Source organism: Coregonus clupeaformis, unplaced genomic scaffold (assembly GCF_020615455.1).
Source record: "Coregonus clupeaformis isolate EN_2021a unplaced genomic scaffold, ASM2061545v1 scaf0012, whole genome shotgun sequence".
NCBI classification, from domain to species: domain Eukaryota; kingdom Metazoa; phylum Chordata; class Actinopteri; order Salmoniformes; family Salmonidae; genus Coregonus; species Coregonus clupeaformis.
The window spans coordinates 1,251,657-1,272,316 of record NW_025533467.1 but is presented as its reverse complement, the minus strand read 5'-3'; the positions used below and the strand labels follow the sequence as shown (position 1 = coordinate 1,272,316).

Here is a 20,660-nt window from a genome sequence, read left to right as displayed (position 1 = left end):
ACCCGGCTTGTGACAAGAGGTAGCTAGGAGTGTCCCTCAATACTCTGTACCAGTGTCAAATGAAACACTTCCATTTAGCGAGGCTTTTATAAGTGCTCGTCCACATCCCTGGTTCATTGGAGAGATGCGCAATACATATTTAATAGCACATAATAAATATGTTGTTATATTAGTAAGGCATGGATTACTCCCATGTTACAGAACTAGATTCATTTTTCATGCCAGTATCCCATTGGGGGCTAAATGTGTCTTGGTTTATTGATGAACACGCATATACAGTTGAAGTCGGAAGTTTGCATACACTTAGGTTGGCGTCATTAAAACTCGTTTTTCAACCACTCCACAAATTTCTTGTTAACAAACTATAGTTTTGGCAAGTCGGTTAGGACATATACTTTGTGCATGACACAAGTAATTTTTCCAACAATTGTTTACAGACAGATTATTTCACTTATAATTCACTGTATATATACATATATATATATCTATATTCTCACTGTTGCATTAAAGGCATCTGTAGACATTGTCAGCAACCCTGGTCTTTTTGACTAGAGACAGGTGTGCAATCTTGCTTCAGCCCACCACTGAAACACCAGAAGCCCACTGCTACACCCTGTAGCTGCACACTGTGGCTTTCTAGGGTTAGTATAACAACTGCACTAGCCTACCCCAGATGGTAACCTAGCTACTACCTTTTAAAAGCAAACTACAGTATAGGTGAGCTAGCTTTCAACGATACGCGCTAAAGGGATCAACTGTACATTGTATGTGCAGTTGAAGTCGGAGGTTTACATACACCTTAGCCAAATATATATATATATATATATATATGGTGTTATGGATAATCTCATTGAGTCCATATTACTCACATAGACCTATGCCTACACAAATGTACACAGGCTCTCACACCCACTACACCCTGAGAGAGAGAGGGAGAGTTTGAAATAATGATAGGGCGGGTGCATTCTGTTGCATTCTCCATCATTTGCTTGCATGATAGAAGAGTTTACTCATAGATCACAACTGCATGCCACAGTTAACATCTCTCAGTGTGCAGGACAGGTCCGCTCCCTTGCACTCATCTCTCAGTGTGCAGGACAGGTCCGCTCCCTTGCACTCTGCTCTCACTGCCACCTACCATTGCTAGAAACTACGCATTAAGAAAAAACGCTCGCAAGTCACAACCGACCAATCCAACCGCGAAGCCCCCAGTCCCTAGATAACTTCTCCAGTCTCGGACCTCTCTCCTGCGGATATAAAACCGCGGTTCTGCCAACAGACAGACGCAACGGAACGATGGATATGAACAAGCTAGCCTACTCTTCAACCAGGAACTTAAGCTGGACATTCAACACGGACGAGACCTAGTTCACTAACTCCTCATCTGCGACAGACGTGGTCCATATTTTTCACCGCTGTAGCCTACTGCCTCCTCATCTACGACCGACGTGGTCCATATTATTCACCGCTGTAGGCTATTGCCTTGCACTTTTTTTTTTAGATCGGCTACCTGGACTTGACAAGACAGCACAGCGTCTCCCAACGCCGTCCACTGAGGATGGGGACTTTTATACGGGAAATAGGATCACCTTGGTGAATCATACTCTATAATTATTTGGTTTATTTTTAACTCTTACTGTGAATTCATGCGCGCCTGACTTGGAGGAGGGAAACCTTGGTGGGTTTTTGCATCCCGCCTTTTGAATGATGATAACCACGCGACAGTAAATCTCACGCTGGTTTTCTGCACGTTCGGGCGACTAGTCGTTAAATAGCTATTACTTTTATTGACAGGTGCATTGGAGATGCCACAGGTGCATGGTAAGGATTTTATATTAAACACATTCCCATAGATCGCATATATTAAGTGCACCAATATGGACGATTACATGTTTACCGGTGCGTGTGTTTTTATTAGCTTGGAGAGATAATTGAATATGTAGGCTATTGTGAGGTGAAGTAATTTACCTGCCTTCTGAACTGCAAACGATTTCAATGTCACTTGGTATTTTTTATAGCCATTAACCGAGACTGTAAGCATAATGGACCTCAAAGTAGAATCCGAAGAAATAGACTGCAACCAGCCGCCCACCGTTGAGGTTTTTGCGCAAAACTCAACACTGCACGGAATTTCGCACATCTTCACCTATGAGAGGGTCTGCATCAAGCGCTGTCTATGGGTCGTGTTCTTCCTGGGCTCCTTGACTTTCTTACTGTTTGTGTGCGTGGACCGAATACACTTCTACCTGGAGTACCCACACGTCACCAAACTGGACGAGATCTCGACCCCGGTGATGGTGTTCCCCGCTGTCACGTTCTGCAACCTCAACTCGTTCCGCTTCAGTCGCGTGACGCGAAATGACCTGTACCACGCAGGGGAGCTGCTCGCGCTGCTTAACCAGAGGTGCTGTAAACAAGTGACAAAATGTGGATGTGCAGTGGCACATGTTTATATGTTTCTAAACACTTCTACATTAATGTGGACGCTACCATGATATTTGTGCATCTGAAACTTTCTCACCCATTATTATTCACGATTCATTCAGGATTATCGGTGGTAGCATCCACATGAATGTAGAAGTGTTTAGAAACATATTCTATTCTTATTTACAATAAAAGTGACTCCAAAATGACACAATACATTATTTACCATTCATTTCTATCGGGCACAAAATAATCTGAAACACAACCAAAACAAACAGCAAATGCATCCAAGAAATTTGAAGAGTCACAAGCTTGATGTAGTCATTGCATGCTATGAATACTTTAATACACATACAGTATAACTGAATTTGTCCCAATAGTTTTGGTCCCCTAAAATGGTGGAGACTATGTACAGAAAGTGCTGTAATTTCTACACGGTTACGCTAAAATTAAAGCTGACAGTCTGCACTGTATCATTTCAAATCCAAAGTGCTGGAGTACAGCACCAAAACAAATACAAAAATGGTCACTGTCTCAATACTTTGGAGCTCACTGTATATAACTTTTTCTAAATGACAAAATATGACATACATTTACCTCAACATCTTTTGTTGGAGTGACTTAAGAAATTGAGATGAGACAGATTTTTAGTTGAGCAAGAGTAGTGGGAGCCAGGGAAAGTTTTGGAATAAAATTGGTGACATGAAATGGTTTCTGTGAAAATTACAGGTTGGGGGCAATTTACCCCGGTGGGCGAGAGGGGGGGAATCAAAGAGAGTTAATTAGTCATAGTCAGTAGTTACCTCAAGGTTGTTACATCCTCAGGAAGCACTTTGTCACTTTGTCACTCTGATACTTCCATTTCCTTACTGTTGGTGAGTCATGCCAGCCACGCTTAGAGAGAAAGCCCCGATTAGTCTGCCTTGGATGGATGAGCCGAGAGGGCTTTGCCGTCACAAAACCCCAGAGAAGAGCAGCAGCAGCTCACTGAGAGAACGATATTAACGCCTCGCTCATTGGTCCACAGCTCCATGCAGTCTCCAACTTGGAATGCTGGAAAAGGGCTCTGATTGCTCTGATTAACATGAGCCCAAGTTAAACCATATTTGAAAGAATGCATTTAGTTGACTCTCCAGACCGCCCTCCACAGTCTTTTCTGTATATTGTGATTTTAGTCCCTGCATTCCATCAAACTCTTGGGATTCATTGTTACCCAACTCCAAACCAATAGTTGCTTGATGTTTCCACCAGGAATGACAGACAAGGTATAGTTATCTAAAGTAAAAATTGTTTATATTGTAAACAGTAACAGACCATTTGGCCTAGGTCTGTGAACTAGACATGGGCAGGAAGAGGAGGGATTGGGGGGGGTGTGTATCATATTTCCATACAGACAGTTTATGAGTAATACCAGCCTGAGACACTGCTATCCCCATGGTGTCAGTTGTCTCTGAAATGTCAGTGCTGATGGCTGATGAGCCAATCACAGCAGCCCTGTCTGACTCTGCATCTCTCCCTGTTTGATTGTTGACGCCTGCTGGACTCAGCGGCAACAGCTGCTGCATTTCATCAACACACACATCATCTGAGGTGGACATACAGGAAGCATACACACACTCACACACACTTAAGTGGTGACTCAAGCAACAGGAAGGACTGTCACTGGACAGAGAGAAAAGACGGCAGAGAGACCGAGAAAGAGAGAGGGAGTGAAGTGACGAGAGATAGAATGAGGGAGCAGATGAGAGATGGCTGAAAAAGAGGGAAAGAAAAACTAGAACTGATAGAAAATGGGATATAAATGAGGAAATCTAAAATAACATTTTGTTATAGGGCCCAGCAGGCGCCAGTGTGTTTGGTGGATTGGTTTTCATTCACGGATAAACGTCCCCATTTCGTCATTTATGACAATTCCACACTGTCACTAAAATTAGCACTTCAGTCACGGTGGTATGGCTTATGAAAGCTTTGTACAATGTACCATCTGGTGTAGGTTTCTGTTTCTTGAGAGATAGAAATAGTACATTTTTGTGAATTAAGCTTTATGAATGAATACATCTCTTTATCCTCCCTCTCAGGGGAAGAAACTTGTGTCACATTATCAACAGGGATCAGTTCCAATGTAAAATCATATGACAACAGACCCAGTATCTGTTTGAAATGGTAGACCAACATTCCATAATCTCGTGGGCACTTGGTCTGAGGCAACATTTATATTGTTATGTTGAACCCATAGTCTTCAGAAAATAAATAACTCGGAAGATGAGATAAAAGGGCAAGCTTTTCATTTCCCAAGAGGGAGAATTTAAGAATAGCTGTTTTCAAAAAGTCTCAGCTTTTTCCAATTAGGGAGTCACTGAGAATGGTTGTTTAGCAGAGAGGGAAATATCCGGCTTTCTTCCACAGTCCCACTACTTTAAAAACACTTGACTTGTTTGGCGAATTAGAGTCGGTGCTTATTCACTTATACCGTCTCCCAAGGTAGGGAGGCGATGTAGTTATTCCCTCATTTGTTAAGCCCTTATCCAGAAATGAAAGCACTTTTGGCGTGAAATCCAATTGAGGGTCTCTCGCTCTCTCTCTCTCTCTCTCTCTCTCTCTCTCTCTCTCTCTCTCTCTCTCTCTCTCTCTCTCTCTCTCTCTCTCTCTCTCTCTCTCTCGCTCTCTCTCTCTCTCTCTCACTCTATCTTGCTCTCTCTCACTCTCACTCTCTCTGTCTCTGTCTCTTTCTCTCTCTCTCTCCCTGTCACTTTCAGTGTTTGCCATGGCTGGTCTGGGGAAATGTCTTGTGGCGTGATATTAAAACTCCATCCATACTGGGGGAAAAGTGTCAGCCGGGGCTGATTCTGTCAGGCTTGTGTGTGTTCGGGATTTTATTTAATAAGTGCACACTTGGCAGCTTTGTCCACTGCAACAACATTGGGGAGCAAAGGTCTCAACTCAATTAAGTCCTCCTTTAATCAACGGAAGCCTGAGATGGCACTTAGCAACAGCCAGAGAGAACATCTAAATTGGATCAGATCAGTACCTTCCGAGGTACTGGGCCATGCTCTCATCTCATCGGCATAAGGTGAACCAAAATATGAACCAAAATATGAGAAGTGGAATAGTAGGTAGGCGATTCAATGTTTAATGGCTTTCAGTTTGATGATTCTGGCTTTCTACTGAACTTAGATTACTCAGGGGATTTGATGGCCCCGTAACCCCTAGTGTTTTTATATAGATTGGCCACAGACTTTAATTCAACACACTACTTTTGAGATTTGTTGTGTGTCCATTCACACTGCCAATACCAATTGTTCCTGAGCAGAAATCTGACTATAAGCCCCTTCTTATGAGCCAAACCTATTTGAAAAAGCCTAAATCCTGCTAATTCTTTTACGGCCCTATAAGGTTTTGACTTGTTTAATGATACCACAGCACGGCATCGCCAAGTCAATATGGAGCGTGCCAGTTGACATTATGCTGCTATGTATTCATGCTGGGCAGCAGGAAAACATCATGGTCAGATTTAGCTGGCCTCTCGGCTGCTCTATTAAAAGATGAACTCCCACTGATAATGTTTTGTGAGTGGGATGACTCTCCCTTCCCACTCTGTGACTCACGCGCTATTATTCTGTGTGTAGATGGGATAAGGAAAAACACACACTTGTGCCTGTACGTGTGCACGCTCCCTCACACACACGCATGCACACACGGACGCAAGAACACACGCACGCAAACACACAAATACACACATAGGTACATACATGTACAGTACATACTACACCCAGAGTTCAGTAGGCTACACACCCAAAGTAAACATGCGTGAGGGCACTAGGTACACATGATTTATAGACTTGTGGACAAACATGCACACAAACATGTTTTATAAGTAACAAGGTACATTTTATAAGTGGACGTTGTGTGTGAGAGAGCTTTTCATAAAGGGTAGTCTTTCCAGCCAGACTTGCAGCTGAGTTACAGTGAGGGGAAAAAGTATTTGATCCCCTGCTGATTTTGTAAGTTTGCCCGCTGACAAAGAAATTATCAGTCTATAATTTTAATGGTAGGTTTATTTGAACAGTGAGAGACAGAATAACAACAAAAAAATCCAGAAAAACGCATGTCAAAAATGTTATAAATTGATTTGCATTTTAATGAGGGAAATAAGTATTTGACCCCTCTGCAAAACATGACTTAGTACTTGGTGGCAAAACCCTTGTTGGCAATCACAGAGGTCAGACGTTTCTTGTAGTTGGCCACCAGGTTTGCAAACATCTCAGGAGGGATTTTGTCCCACTCCTCTTTGCAGATCTTCTCCAAGTCATTAAGGTTTCGAGGCTGACGTTTGGCAACTCAAACCTTCAGTTCCCTCCACAGATTTTCTATGGGATTAAGGTCTGGAGACTGGCTAGGCCACTCCAGGACCTTAATGTGCTTCTTCTTGAGCCACTCCTTTGTTGCCTTGGCCGTGGGTTTTGGGTCATTGGCAGCATTCCTCCTCCTCCAAACACGGCGAGTTGAGTTGATGCCAAAGAGCTCCATTTTGGTCTCATCTGACCACAACACTTTCACCCAGTTCTCCTCTGAATCATTCAGATGTTCATTGGCAAACTTCAGAAGGCCCTGTATATGTGCTTTCTTGAGCAGGGGGACCTTGCGGGCACTGCAGGATTTCAGTCCTTCACGACGTAGTGTGTTACCAATAGTTTTCTTGGTGACTATGGTCCCAGCTGCCTTGAGATCATTGACAAGATCCTCCCGTGTAGTTCTGGGCTGTTTCCTCACCGTTCTCATGATCATTGCAACTTCATGAGGTGAGATCTTGCATGGAGCCCCAGGCCGAGGGAGATTGACAGTTATTTTGTGTTTCTTCCATTTGCGAATAATCGCACCAACTGTTGTCACCTTCTCACCAAGCTGCTTGGCGATGGTCTTGTAGCCCATTCCAGCCTTGTGTAGGTCTACAATCTTGTCCCTGAAATCCTTGGAGAGCTCTTTGGTCTTGGCCATGGTGGAGAGTTTGGAATCTGATTGATTGATTGCTTCTGTGGACAGGTGTCTTTTATACAGGTAACAAACGGAGATTAGGAGCACTCCCTTTTAAGAGTGTGCTCCTAATCTCAGCTCGTTACCTGTATAAAAGACACCTGGGAGCCAGAAATCTTTCTGATTGAGAGGGGGTCAAATACTTATTTCCCTCAATAAAATGCAAATCAATTTATAACATTTTTTACATGCGTTTTTCTGGATTTTTTTGTTTGTTATTCTGTCTCTCACTGTTCAAATAAACCTACCATTAAAATGATAGACTGATCATTTCTTTGTCAGTGGTCAAACGTACAAAATCAGCAGTGCAACACTTTGAGTAGAGTATGGCTCATGATCAAGCTAGATCCAGGTTACTACAGCTTGGTCCTTGGAAAGTTAATAGAAAGACAGTTTGTTTCTCAAGAGTTGGGAGAATTCACTTTCTATTAATAAACCAAAACTAAAGAGATTCACAATCAATTTATTGAATGTAAGATCACTATGTGCCTGTGTCTAAAAACAGTATTTATTCTTATGCCATACATTCACATCTTATTCTTAAGAGCTCAAGTCTGCCCAAACTGATTGTCATGCTTTCAAATTTTGTTATTGGAATCAAATCATTTTTTTTCTTTTTAGTAATTTAATCGGCTCAGGGATTAGAACCAGCGACCTTTCGGTTACTGGCACAACGCTCTTAACCACTAAGCTACCTGCCGCCCCAATTTGTCACATGCTTTGTAAACAACAGGTGTAGACGAACAGTGCAATGCTTACTTACGGGCCCTTCCCAACAATGCAGAGAGAAACAAATATAAATAATATAAAAATAATAACATGAGGAATAAATACACAATGAGTAACGATAACTTGGCTATATACACGGGGTACCAGTACCGAGTCAATGTGCAGGGGTATGAGGTAATTGAGGTAGATATGTATACTGAACATATAAACGCAACATATAAAGTGTTGGTCCCATGTTTTATGAGCTGAAATAAAAGATCCCAGAAATTAACCATATGCATAAAAAGCTTATTTCTCTCAAATTGTGCACACATTTGTTGACATCCCTGTTAGTGAGCATTTCTCCTTTGCCAAGAAAATCCATCCACCAGACGAGTGTGGTATATCAAGAAGCTGATTAAACAGCATGATTGTTACACAGGTGCACCTTGGGCTGGAGACAATAAAAGGCCACAATTCCACAAATGTTGCAAGGTTTGAGGGAGCATGCAGTTGGCATGCTGGCTGCAGGAATGTCCACCAGAGCAGTTGCCAGAGAATTGAACGTTAATTTCTCTACCATAAGCCGTCTCCAACGTCGTTTTAGAGAATTTGGCAGTACGTCCAACCGGCCTCATAACTGCAGACCACGTGCATCCGCGCCAGCCCAGGACTTCCACATCCGGCTTCTTCACCTGCGGGATCGTCTGAGACCAGCCACCCTGACAGCTGATGGAACTGAGGAGTATTTCTGTCTGTAATAAAGCCTTGGGAGAAAAACTCATTGTGATTGGCTGATTGGCTCCCAAGTGGGTGGGCCTATGCCCTCCCAGGCCCACCAAAATTTTTAGGGCCTTCCTTTGACACCGCCTGGTATAGAGATCTTGGATGGCAGGGAGCTCGGCCCCAGTGATGTACTGGGCCGTCCGCACTACCCTCAGTAGCGCCTTGCAGTTAGATGCCAAGCAGTTGCCATAAAAAGCGCTGATTCAGCCAGTCAAGATGCTCTCAATTGTGCAGCTGTAGAACTTTTTGAGAATCTGAGGGTCCATGCTTAATCTTTTCAGCCTCCTGAGGGGGAATAATCGTTGTCGTGCCTTCTTTACGACTGTGTTGGTGTGTGTGGACCATGATAATTCCTTACTGATGTGGACACTGAGGAACCTGAAGCTCTTGAACCGCTCCACTACAGCCCCGTCGATGTGGATGGGGGCGTGCTCAGCCTCCGTTTCCTATAGTCCACGATCAGCTCATTTGTCTTGCTGACATTGAAGGAGAGGTTGTTGTTGTCCTGGCATCACACTGGCAGGTCACTGACCTCCTCCCTATAGGCTGTCTCATCGTCGTTGGTGATCAGGCCTACCACCGTTGTGTCATCGGCAAACTTAATGATGGTGTTGGAGTCATGCACGGCCACGCAGTTATGGGTGAAGAGGGAGTACATGGGGGGAATAAGCACACACCCCTGAGGGGCCCCGTGTTGAGGGTCATCGTGGCGGATGTGTTGTTGCCTACCCTCACTACCTGGGGTCGGCCCATTAGGAAGTCCAGGATCCAGTTGCAGAGGGAGGTGTTCAGTCCCAGGGTCCTGAGTTTAGTGATGAGCTTTATGGGCACTATGGTGTTGAATGCTGAGCTATAGTCAATGAACAGCATATTCACGTAGGTGTTCCTCTTGTCCAGGTGGGAGAGGGCAGTGTGGAGTGCAATAGAGATTGCATCATCTGTGGATCTGTTGGGGTGGTATGCAAATTGGAGTGAGTCCAGTGTGTCTGGGATGATGGTGTTGATGTGAGCCATGACCAGCCTTTCAAAGCATTTCATGGCTACAGACAGGTTACCTTGGCGTTCTTAGGCACAGGGACTATGGTGGTCTGCTTGAAACATGTAGGTATTACAGACTGGGAAGAGGAATAGCAGGAGGAAGGGTATCAATCTACCTCTGTTTGAATATGTTGAAATAGAACGTTTGTGACTAGACTAATATAACGCCCTCTTTTGGACTCCTTCCTTCTCGCTTTCTTTATGTCTCTCCTTCCCTCTCTCTCTCCCTCTCTCTCTCTCTCTCTCTCTCTCTCTGTCTCTCTAGGTATGAGATCAGGGACACCCACTTGGTGGAGGAAAGTGTTCTGGAGACCCTGAAGGTCAAAGCTGACTTCCACAACTTCAAGCCCCGCCCCTTCAACATGCGTGAGTTCTACGACCGCACAGGACATGACATCAAGGATATACTGCTGGCGTGTCAGTTCCGGGGGGGTGAGTGCAGAGCCGAGGACTTCCAAGTGGTAAGTTACCTGAAGGCCTCAGATCATCTTTCAAGACAATAGTTTTATGTACCAAAGAGAGGAAAAACAGAAGCTGCTATTACTGTAGCTCCCAAACACGGTATTATGCAGTATGTGAATCTCCGCTCTGCCTCCCGAGTCTGTTCTGAGTATATTTGACTGCACCTCACAGTCAAAATTGACCTATTTCACAATTAATTTATCTGCTTCATATTAAATGTTTTGCTGTAATGAGAGTGGTGGCCCTACTGTGCTTTGTGACTCAACCAAGCAGGAATGCCCTCTTTTGATCACTCACCATGCCCACAGCCTCTGTTTGAGAGCTCTGGCAACAAACAGAATCCCTTTTTCGTAATGTGTTTGTTAATTCCTTCAAACAGTGTTTGTACTGTAATCCCTCAAACTCAGGTTGGAAGCATGTCTTTTATTATTTGGGATTTGTCCCACCAAAACAAGAGAGTGGCTGGCACGGCATACTGTGTGGAGCTATCCTCAGAGACTTGGTGTTCAAAGATGCATGTGGGAAGTGGATGTGGAATATGTGGTAGAGAGGGGATGAAAGATGCATGTTGAAGGGAGACATTACATACAGTTGTGGGATACTGTATGTAATGGATGGTAAATGTGGGTGGCAACGTAAATGTTTCTTCTGTATTTACTGCAGCTAGCTACTGCTACTTCAGCATAGGGTTTTACTCTGAAATCTCCCACTGGGTTAAAGTCTCCTCGCCATAAACCTGCTGCGTTGGCTGATGATAGATCCTCTGCCAGTTGCCAATAGTCTCTCAGGCATCTTCCATTCATTTTCAGTCTTGGAGAGTACACTGCCTTTATGCTGTGCTCACTGCCCCATTGTTTAGTTTCGATAAAATTGTGATTTTCTTGGACACCGTGTGGTATCTCAACAGAGGTCAGAGAGGAGAGAGAAAAAGAGAGCTATAGTAGTTTTCCTATAATGATGATTGGCAGAGCATATCAAGTCCCTTATAGCAGCTGTGGCAAGGAATATTTTCTCATTATACTGCACAGTATGCATTCATCTTTGCCAGTTTTACTAATGTGAAATGAACTATGTACTTTCCCAATCATGGCTAACAACACGTAAGTGGTTTAGAGAGGTTGTGATATCTATTATGCAATATTCGTTTATCATATATAATCTTTGCTCATACACTGGAATCTACAGTATCACAACTGTCTCTGAAAATCTTGTTGGGTGTACTGAGTGTCCAAAACATTAGGAACTCCTGCTCTTTCCATGACAGACTGACCAGGTGAATCCAGGTTAAGATATGATCCCTTATTGATGTAACTTGTTAAATCCACTTCAATCAGTGTAGATGAAGGGGAGGATTTTTGAAGCCTTGAGACAATTGAGACATGGATTGTGTATGTGTGCCATTCAGAGGGTGAATGGGCAAGACAAAAGATTTTAGAGCCTTTGAACGGGGTATGGTAGTAGGTGCCAGGCGCACCGTTTGAGTGTGCCAAGAACTGTAGCGCTGCTGGGTTTTTCACGCCTCTACGAATTAAGGCTGTTCTGAGGGCAAAAGGTGGTGCAACTCAAAATTAGGAAGGTGTTCCTAATGTTTTGTACACTCAGTGTATTTCAAAAGTTAGATAAGTTTGCATCATAAATACCGAAGGCTCAAAGCAACCTTTTGGATTTTTTATTTAAAAAATAAACATATTTCTTATCACAGGATGGACAATTTTAGGAGCGGAGTGTTTTTTAAAGTATTTTCTCTTTAATACTGTCACACTCTGGCTCTGGGACTTTGTATGTTGAGTCAGGGTGTGTTCGTTTTGTTGTGTTTTTGGGTATGTTGGCTTTGTAGTCATATGACTCCCAATCGGAGGTAACGAGTGTCAGCTGTCGGCTCGTTATCTCTGATTGGGAGCCATATATATACTGGGTGTTTTCACTTTGTCTTTGTGGGTTTTTGTTCCATGTTTCTGTCAGTGTTACAGAGGACTTCACTATCGTCATTTGTTGTTTTTTGTGGTTGCTTTATTTAATAAAGTCATCATGTTCACTCCACGCGCTGCGTATTGGTCCGCTTCTTCAGACGATCGTGACAAATACATCTTTAAAATTAAAACCCCCGGCAGGCCGACACTGTCCTGTTCCACTCCCCTCCTGTCCTCGCAGCACTCCTCAGATAGAGTGAGAGAGAACAAGCCAGAGAGAGAGAGATTATCCAAGGCCTGAGGTCATCTGCCTTTGGCCTAAAGAGCAGGAACCTGAACTTCACCAAATAAATCAGAAATACAGACATTGTCATCCTACAAGAAACATGGTATAGAGGAGATGGACCCACTGGTTGCCCTCTAGGTTACAAAGAGCTGGTAGTCCCATCCACCAAACTACCAGGTGTGAAACAGGGAAGGGACTCAGGGGGTATGCTCATGTGGTATAGAGCAGACCTAACTCACTCTATTAAATTATTCAAAATAGGAACATTTTACATTTGGCTAGAAATTCAAAAGGAAATGATCTCAACAGAGAAAAATGTCCTCCTGTGTACTACCTATATCCCCCCACTAGAATCCCCATACTTTAATGAAGACAGCTTCTCCATCCTGGAGGGGGAAATCAATCACTTCCAGGCCCAGGGACATGTACTAGTCTGTGGTGACCTAAATGCCAGAACTGGACAAGAACCTGACACCCTCAGCACACAGGGGGACAAACATATACCTGGAGGTGACAGCATTCCCTCCCCCATATGCCCCCCTAGGCACAACTACATTTACATTTACATTTTAGTCATTTATGACAACATAACCAACAAAAACGGGTCACAACTCCTGCAGCTCTGTCGCATGCTGGGTATGTACATAGTCAATGGTAGGCTTCAAGGAGACTCCTATGGTAGGTACACCTATAGCTCATCTCTTGGCAGTATTACTGTAGGCTACTTTATCACTGACCTCAACCCAGAGTCTCTCAGAGCGTTCACAGTCAGCCCACTGACACCCCTATCAGATCACAGCAAAATCACAGTCTACTTGAACAGAGCAATACTCAATCATGAGGCATCAAAGCCAAAGGAACTGAATAATATTAAGATCTGCTATAGATGGAAGGAAAGTCGTGTAGAAACCTACCAAAAAACAATGAGGCAACAACAAATTCAATCCCTTTTAGACAACTTCCTGGACAAAACGTTTCACTGTAATAGTGAAGGTATAAACTTGGCAGTAGAAAACCTAAACAGTATATTTGACCTCTCAGCTTCCCTATCAAATCTAAAAATGTCTAACAGAAAAGCAAAGAAAATTAACAACAATGACAAATGGTTTGATGAAGAATGCAAAAACCTACGAAAGAAATTGAGAAACCTATCCAAACAAAAACATAGAGACCCAGAAAACCAGAGCCTACGCCTTCACTATGGTGAATCACTAAAACAATACAGAAATACACTACAGAAAAAGAAGGAACATCACGTCAGAAATCAGCTCAATGTAAATGAAGAATCCATAGACTAACCACTTCTGGGAAAATTGGAAAACACTAAACAAACAACAACACGAAGAGTTATCTGTCCATAACGGAGATGTATGGGTAAACCAATTCTCCAATGTTTTTGGCCCTATAACAAAGAACAAACAGCAAAAACATATACATGATCAAATACAAATTTTAGAATCAACTATTAAAGACTACCAGAACCCACTGGATTATCCAATTACATTGAGTGAACTACAGGACAAAATACAAACCCTCCAACCCAAAAAGGCCTGTGGTGTTGATGGTATCCTCAATTAAATGATAAAATATACAGACCACAAATTCCAATTGGCTATACTTAAACTCTTTAACATCATCCTTAGCTCTGGCCTCTTCCCCAATATTTGGAACCAAGGACTGACCACCCCAATCCACAAAAATGGAGACAAATTTGACCCCAATAACTACCGTGGGATATGCGTCAACAGCAACCTTGGGAAAATCCTCTGCATTATCATTAACAGCAGACTTGTACATTTCCTCAGTGAAAACAATGTACTGAGCAAATGTCAAATTGGCTTTTTACCAAATTACTGTACGACAGACCACATGTTCACCCTGCACACCCTAATTGACAAACAAACAAACCAAAACAAAGGCAAAGTCTTCTCATGCATTGTTGATTTCAAAAAATAATTTGACTCAATTTGGCATTAGGGTTTCCTTTACAAATTAATGGAAAGTGGTGATGGGGAGAAAACATACAACATTATAAAATCCATGTACACAAACAACAAGTGTGAGGTTAAAATTGGCAAAAACACACACATTTCTTTCCACAGGGCTGTGGGGTGAGACAGGGATGCAGCTTAAGCCCCACCCTCTTCAACATATATATCAACGAATTGGCGAGGGCACTAGAACAGTCTGCAGCACCCGGCCTCACCCTACTACAATCTGAAGTCAGATGACTACTGTTTGCTGATGATCTGGTGCTTCTGTCCCCAACCAAGGAGGGCCTACAGCAGCACCTAGATCTTCTGCACAGATTCTCAGTAAGACAAAAATAATGGTGTTCCAAAAAAGGTCCAGTTGCCAGGACCACAAATACAAATTCCATCTAGACACCGTTGCCCTAGAGCACACAAAAAACGATACATACCTCGGCCTAAACATCTGCGCCATAGGTAACTTCCACAAAGCTGTGAACGATCTGAGAGACAAGGCAAGAAGGGCCTTCTATGGCATCAAAAGGAACATCAAATTCGACATACTAATTAGGATCTGGCTAAAACTACTTGAATCAGTTATAGAACCCATTGCCCTTTATGGTTGTGAGGTCTGGGGTCTGCTCAGCAACCAATAATTCACAAAGTGGGACAAACACCAAATTGAGACTCTGCATGCAGAATTCTGCAAAAATATCCTCTGTGTACAACGTAAAACACCAAATAATGCATGCAGAGCAGAATTAGGCCGATACCCGCTAATTATCAAAATCCAGAAAATAGCCATTAAATTCTACAACCACCTAAAAGGGAACGATTAACAAACCTTCCTTAACAAAGCCATCACCTACAGAGAGATGAACCTGGAGAAGAGTCCCCTAAGCAAGCTGGTCCTGGGGCTCTGTTCACAAACACAAACAGACCCCACAGAGCCCAAGGACAACAACACAGTTAGACCCAACCAAATCATGAGAAAACAAAAATATAATTACTTGACACATTGGAAAGAATTTACAAAAAAACAGAGCAAACTAGAATGCTATTTGGCCCTAAACAGAGAGTACACAGTGGCAGAATACCTGACCACTGTGACTGACCCAAAATTAAGGAAATCTTTGACTATGTACAGACTCAGTGAGCATAGCCTTGCTATTGAGAAAGGCCGCCATAGGCAGACCTGGCTCTCAAGAGAAGACAAGCTATGTGCACACTGCCCACAAAATGAGGTGGAAACTGAGCTGCACTTCCTAACTTCCTGCCAAATGTATGACCATATTAGAGACACATACTTCCCTCAGATTACACAGACCCACAAATAATTAAAAAACAAATCCAATTTGGATAAACTCCCATATATATTGGGTGAAATACCACAGTGTGCAATCACAGCAGCAAGATTGGTGACCTGTTGCCACAAGAAAAGGGCAACCAGTGAAGAACAAACACTATTGTAAATACAAGCTATATTTATGTTTATTATTCCTTTTTGTACTTTAACTATTTGCAAATCATTATAACACAATATTTAGACATAATGACATTTGAAATGTCTTTATTATTTTGTGTAATGTTTACTGTAAATGTTTTATTGTTTATTTCACTTTTGATTATTATCTATTTCACTTGCTTTGGCAATGTAAACATATGTTTCCCATGCCAATAAAGCCCTTAAATTGAGAGAGAGAGAGAGAGAGAGAGAGAGAGAGAGGTGTCTGTAATAATCTCTGGCCCTCTGTGTGGCATTATCACATGTAAAGTATATGAAATAATTAAATAAGATGATTTATAATAAAATAAAATAGAATGACAAAGCTTAGACCCATCTTTGCAGTTTTGTGATTATTTTGGCATTTATGTTAACTTTTTTTGCACAAAATGTATCCCCTATAATTATGATCTAAAAAAAAAAACGTTTGAACATCAGATCGGTAGTTACTAACCTCAATTCCAGCTTCGACTTCGACTTCGACTCATCCACCCTTGGCTCTTTATGTAGCTCCGATCCAATCCTCGTGCTAGCCAAGAGCAACGCCAGCGAAAAAGATGCAAGAGATTGGACTTCCTGTTGAGACTAAGGTGAAGGGAAAACTGGCCACCACTTTCCTCCATTCTATGGTCCAATTGGTAATAAGATGGATGACCTCCGATCGCAGATTTGCTATCAACGGGACTTTCGTAATTGCAATATCATCTGTTTTTCTGAAACATGGCTTTCGGACAAGATATCCCCCATGGCTATCCAACTCAATGGATTCTCCATTCTCTGAGTGGACAGGTCATTGGATTCAGGGAAATCGAGAGTGGGAGGGGTATGTTTATTCATCAACAACAGATGGTGTGAAGACCCTAGCACAGTACAAGTCTCGACCTATTGTTCACCTGTCTTTGAATACCTGATGGTCAAATGCTGACCCTTCTACCTCCAGAGAGAGTTTTCATCTGTTATCTTGACTGCTGTATATATTTCACTTCAGGACAACAACAACAACTTCACTGACATTGTCAAACTCTCCCTGACCCAGTCAGTAATACCTACATGTTTCAAGCAGACCACCATAGTCCCTGTGCCCAAGAACGCCAAGGTAACCTGTCTAAATTACTATCGCCCTGTAGCACTCACATCTGTAGCCATGAAATGCTTTGAAAGGCTGGTCATGGCTCACATCAACACCATCATCCCAGACACCCTGGACCTATTCTAATTTGAATACCGCCCCAACAGATCCACAGATGATGCAATCTCTATTGCACTCCACACTGCCATTTCCCACTTGGACAAAAGGAACACCTACAGTTGAAATCTGAAGTTTACATACACCTTAGCCAAATACATTTAAACTCAGTTTTTCACAATTCCTGACATTTAATCCTAGTAAAAAAGCCCTGTCTTAGGTCAGTTAGGATCACCACTTTATTTTAAGAATGTGAAATGTCAGAATAATAGTAGAGAGAATGATTTATTTCAGCTTTTATTTATTTCATCACATTCTCAGAAGTTTACATACACTCAATTAGTATTTGGTAGCATTGCCTTTAAATTGTTTAACTTGGGTCAAACATTTCGGGTAGCCTTCCACAAGCTTCCCACAATAAGTTGGGTGAATTTTGGCCCATTCCTCCTGACAGCGCTGGTGTAACTGAGTCAGGTTTGTAGGCCTCCTTGCTCGCACACGCTTTTTCAGTTCTGCCCACACATTTTCTATAGGATTGAGGTCAGGGCTTTGTGATGGCCACTCCAATACCTTGACTTTGTTGTCCTTAAGCCATTTTGCCACAACTTTGGAAGTATGCCAGTATTGTCCATTTGGAAGACCCATTTGCGAACAAGCTTTAACTTCCTGACTGATGTCTTGAGATGTTGCTTCAATATATCCACATAATTTTCCTTCCTCATGATGCCATCTATTTTGTGAAGTGCACCAGTCCCTCCTGCAGCAAAGCACCCCCACAGCATGATGCTGCCACCCCCGTGCTTCATGGTTGGGATGGTGTTCTTCGGCTTGCAATGTCCACCTTTTTCTTCCAAACATAACGATGTTCATTATGGCCAAACAGTTCTATTTTTGTTTCATTAGACCAGAGGACATTTTTCCAAAAAGTACGATCTTTGTCACCATGTGCAGTTGCTAACCGTAGTGGCGGTTTTGGAGCAGTGGCTTCTTCCTTGCTGAGCGGCCTTTCAGGTTATGTCGATATAGGACTCGTTTTACTGTGGATATAGATACTTTTGTACCTGTTTCCTCCATCATCTTCACAAGGTCCTTTGCTGTTGTTTTGAGATTGATTTGCACTTTTTGCACCAAAGTACGTTCATCTCTAGGAGACAGAACGCGTCTCCTTCCTGAGCGGTATGACGGCTGCGTGGTCCCATGGTGTTTATACTTGTGTACTATTGTTTGTACAGATGAACGTCAGAAGCTTCTAAAGCCATGACATAATTTTCTGGAATTTTCCAAGCTGTTTAAAGGCACAGTCAACTTAGTGTATGTAAACTTCTGACCCACTGGAATTGTGATACAGTGAAATAATCTGTCTGTAAACCATTGTTGGAAAAATTACTTGTGTCATGCACAAAGTAGATGTCCTAACCGACTTGCCAAAACTATAGTTTGTTAACAAGAAATTTGTGGAGTGGTTGAAAAACTAGTTTTAATGACTCCAACCTAAGTGTACGTAAACTTCGACTTCAACTGTATGTGAGAATTATTATAATTTATATTTAACTTGTATTTATTCAGGGGAACCTATTGAGACCAGGGTCTCATTTACAATGGTGCCCTGAGGACAACAATCCAACAAATTCAAAATGATCAATAAAAATACTGAAAACTATAAATTACAAAATCAACACTACAGCTTCAATCACCACAAATGCAAGGATTTATATTAAATCCAAACAGTTGCAATTCTCATTAAATTCATTCAACATTTAAGTCTTAAACCACCCTAGATTCACCAGAAAGTCAAGATGTAGGGAGTTTTGTAGGCTATTCCAAAAATCAGCGGCACTAAAACTGAAGGCGGATTTGCCTTCATCGGTACGTACTAGTGGAACCTTGAGAGTTAAGCATCCCTGTGAACGGGTTTGGTGTCTCATACTTTTACATTTGAATAGTGAAGTGAGGTAGGTCGGAGGCTTGTGTAGTAAAGCTTTGTAAACATGTATTTGTTGTCAATGTTTTGGCGTCAAACTGATGGCAGTTGTGAAAAAGGTCAATGGTTGGAAGAGTTCCAGAGTTAATAGAAAATAATGCCATTGTTGATTAGATGCTTTTTTCATTAATTTTATCTACTAGAAACTCATGGACAATATGGACACAGATATAATAAATAAACACTAAAACTTAAGAACGGGAAGCATAGAAATAGCGCACATAGAACATATCTACTGCTTCTTAGACTTGCTTTCAATAAGCATGACAGATCTATAACTCACATTTCTATGTTAATTTGGTTTGTTCGCCCAAAAAGTTACATATTGCAGCTTTACGTGATCTCTCAACAATCATTCTCATGATAGCACTTTGGTAATAGTCAGTGACAAATATCATAGGTAATCAGGGATGGGCTTGGTTAAGACCCTGGATGTGAGACCAAATGGTAGCTGTAGATAGATTAATTCTCCAGTAGGAAGTGCTGCCCAGCCTAGTGTTTTTTTTCTGATAGTGGAAGATCTGTCGTTGTTTTAAAGGTACAAATTCAATATATTTTATACAAGGTTTGTCTATGTTGAAATTTGGTTACCATGATGACATAATCCTGTGGTTGAAATTTCACCCTCAAAACAACAGTTTACGTTGATTACTTTTTTCAAATGCAATGTATCTTCCACGTAGATTCCCCGTCACAATACGTTGACAAATTACGTTGAAACCGTTGATTCAACCAGATTGTGCACATGGGGTTGGGGTCAAGTTATATTTTATCATCTCATTATCCAATCATTATGCTCGTTGAGTAAGATGCTATCGAGGATGAGTTTAATGAGATTTTGCCTCGGCCAATAATTGTGAATTATTTATTCCATTATGATATGCCAACCACTGGGATGGAGATTATATATATTGCAGAAAGTGCCTGGGGAGATGGATGCTTGTTGCCTACATTAGTTGTTTTTATATAAATATATATATATATATATATATATATATATATTATTTTTTTATGGGGTAGATCAGCTTTAATAATGTAGATAGATTGTAATTGTCTGCATCACTTCCAATCCCCCATATATTTTTTTTATATTTTTCTTGCATATATATATATATATATATATATATATATATATACAGTGAGGGAAAAAAGTATTTGATCCCCTGCTGATTTTGTACGTTTGCCCACTGACAAAGACATGATCAGTCTATAATTTTAATGGTAGGTTTATTTGAACAGTGAGAGACAGAATAACAACAAAAAAATCCAGAAAAACGCATGTCAAAAATGTTATAAATTGATTTGCATTTTAATGAGGGAAATAAGTATTTGACCCCTCTGCAAAACATGACTTAGTACTTGGTGGCAAAACTC

The 20,660-nt window shown here is 41.8% G+C and overlaps 1 protein-coding gene across 1 annotated transcript in view; it reads left to right on the top strand.

Annotated features, from left to right (window-relative positions):
• The first annotated feature begins 1,050 nt into the window (after positions 1–1,050).
• Positions 1,051–20,660, top strand: part of LOC121545446 (acid-sensing ion channel 1) — an 81,252-nt gene continuing 61,642 nt past the window's right edge. The window contains exons 1-2 of the mRNA XM_041855983.1: positions 1,051–2,404; positions 10,253–10,448. Coding sequence (XP_041711917.1) covers positions 2,043–2,404; positions 10,253–10,448 — 558 coding nt within the window. The 5' untranslated portion in view covers positions 1,051–2,042. The remainder of the gene's footprint in view (positions 2,405–10,252; positions 10,449–20,660) is intronic.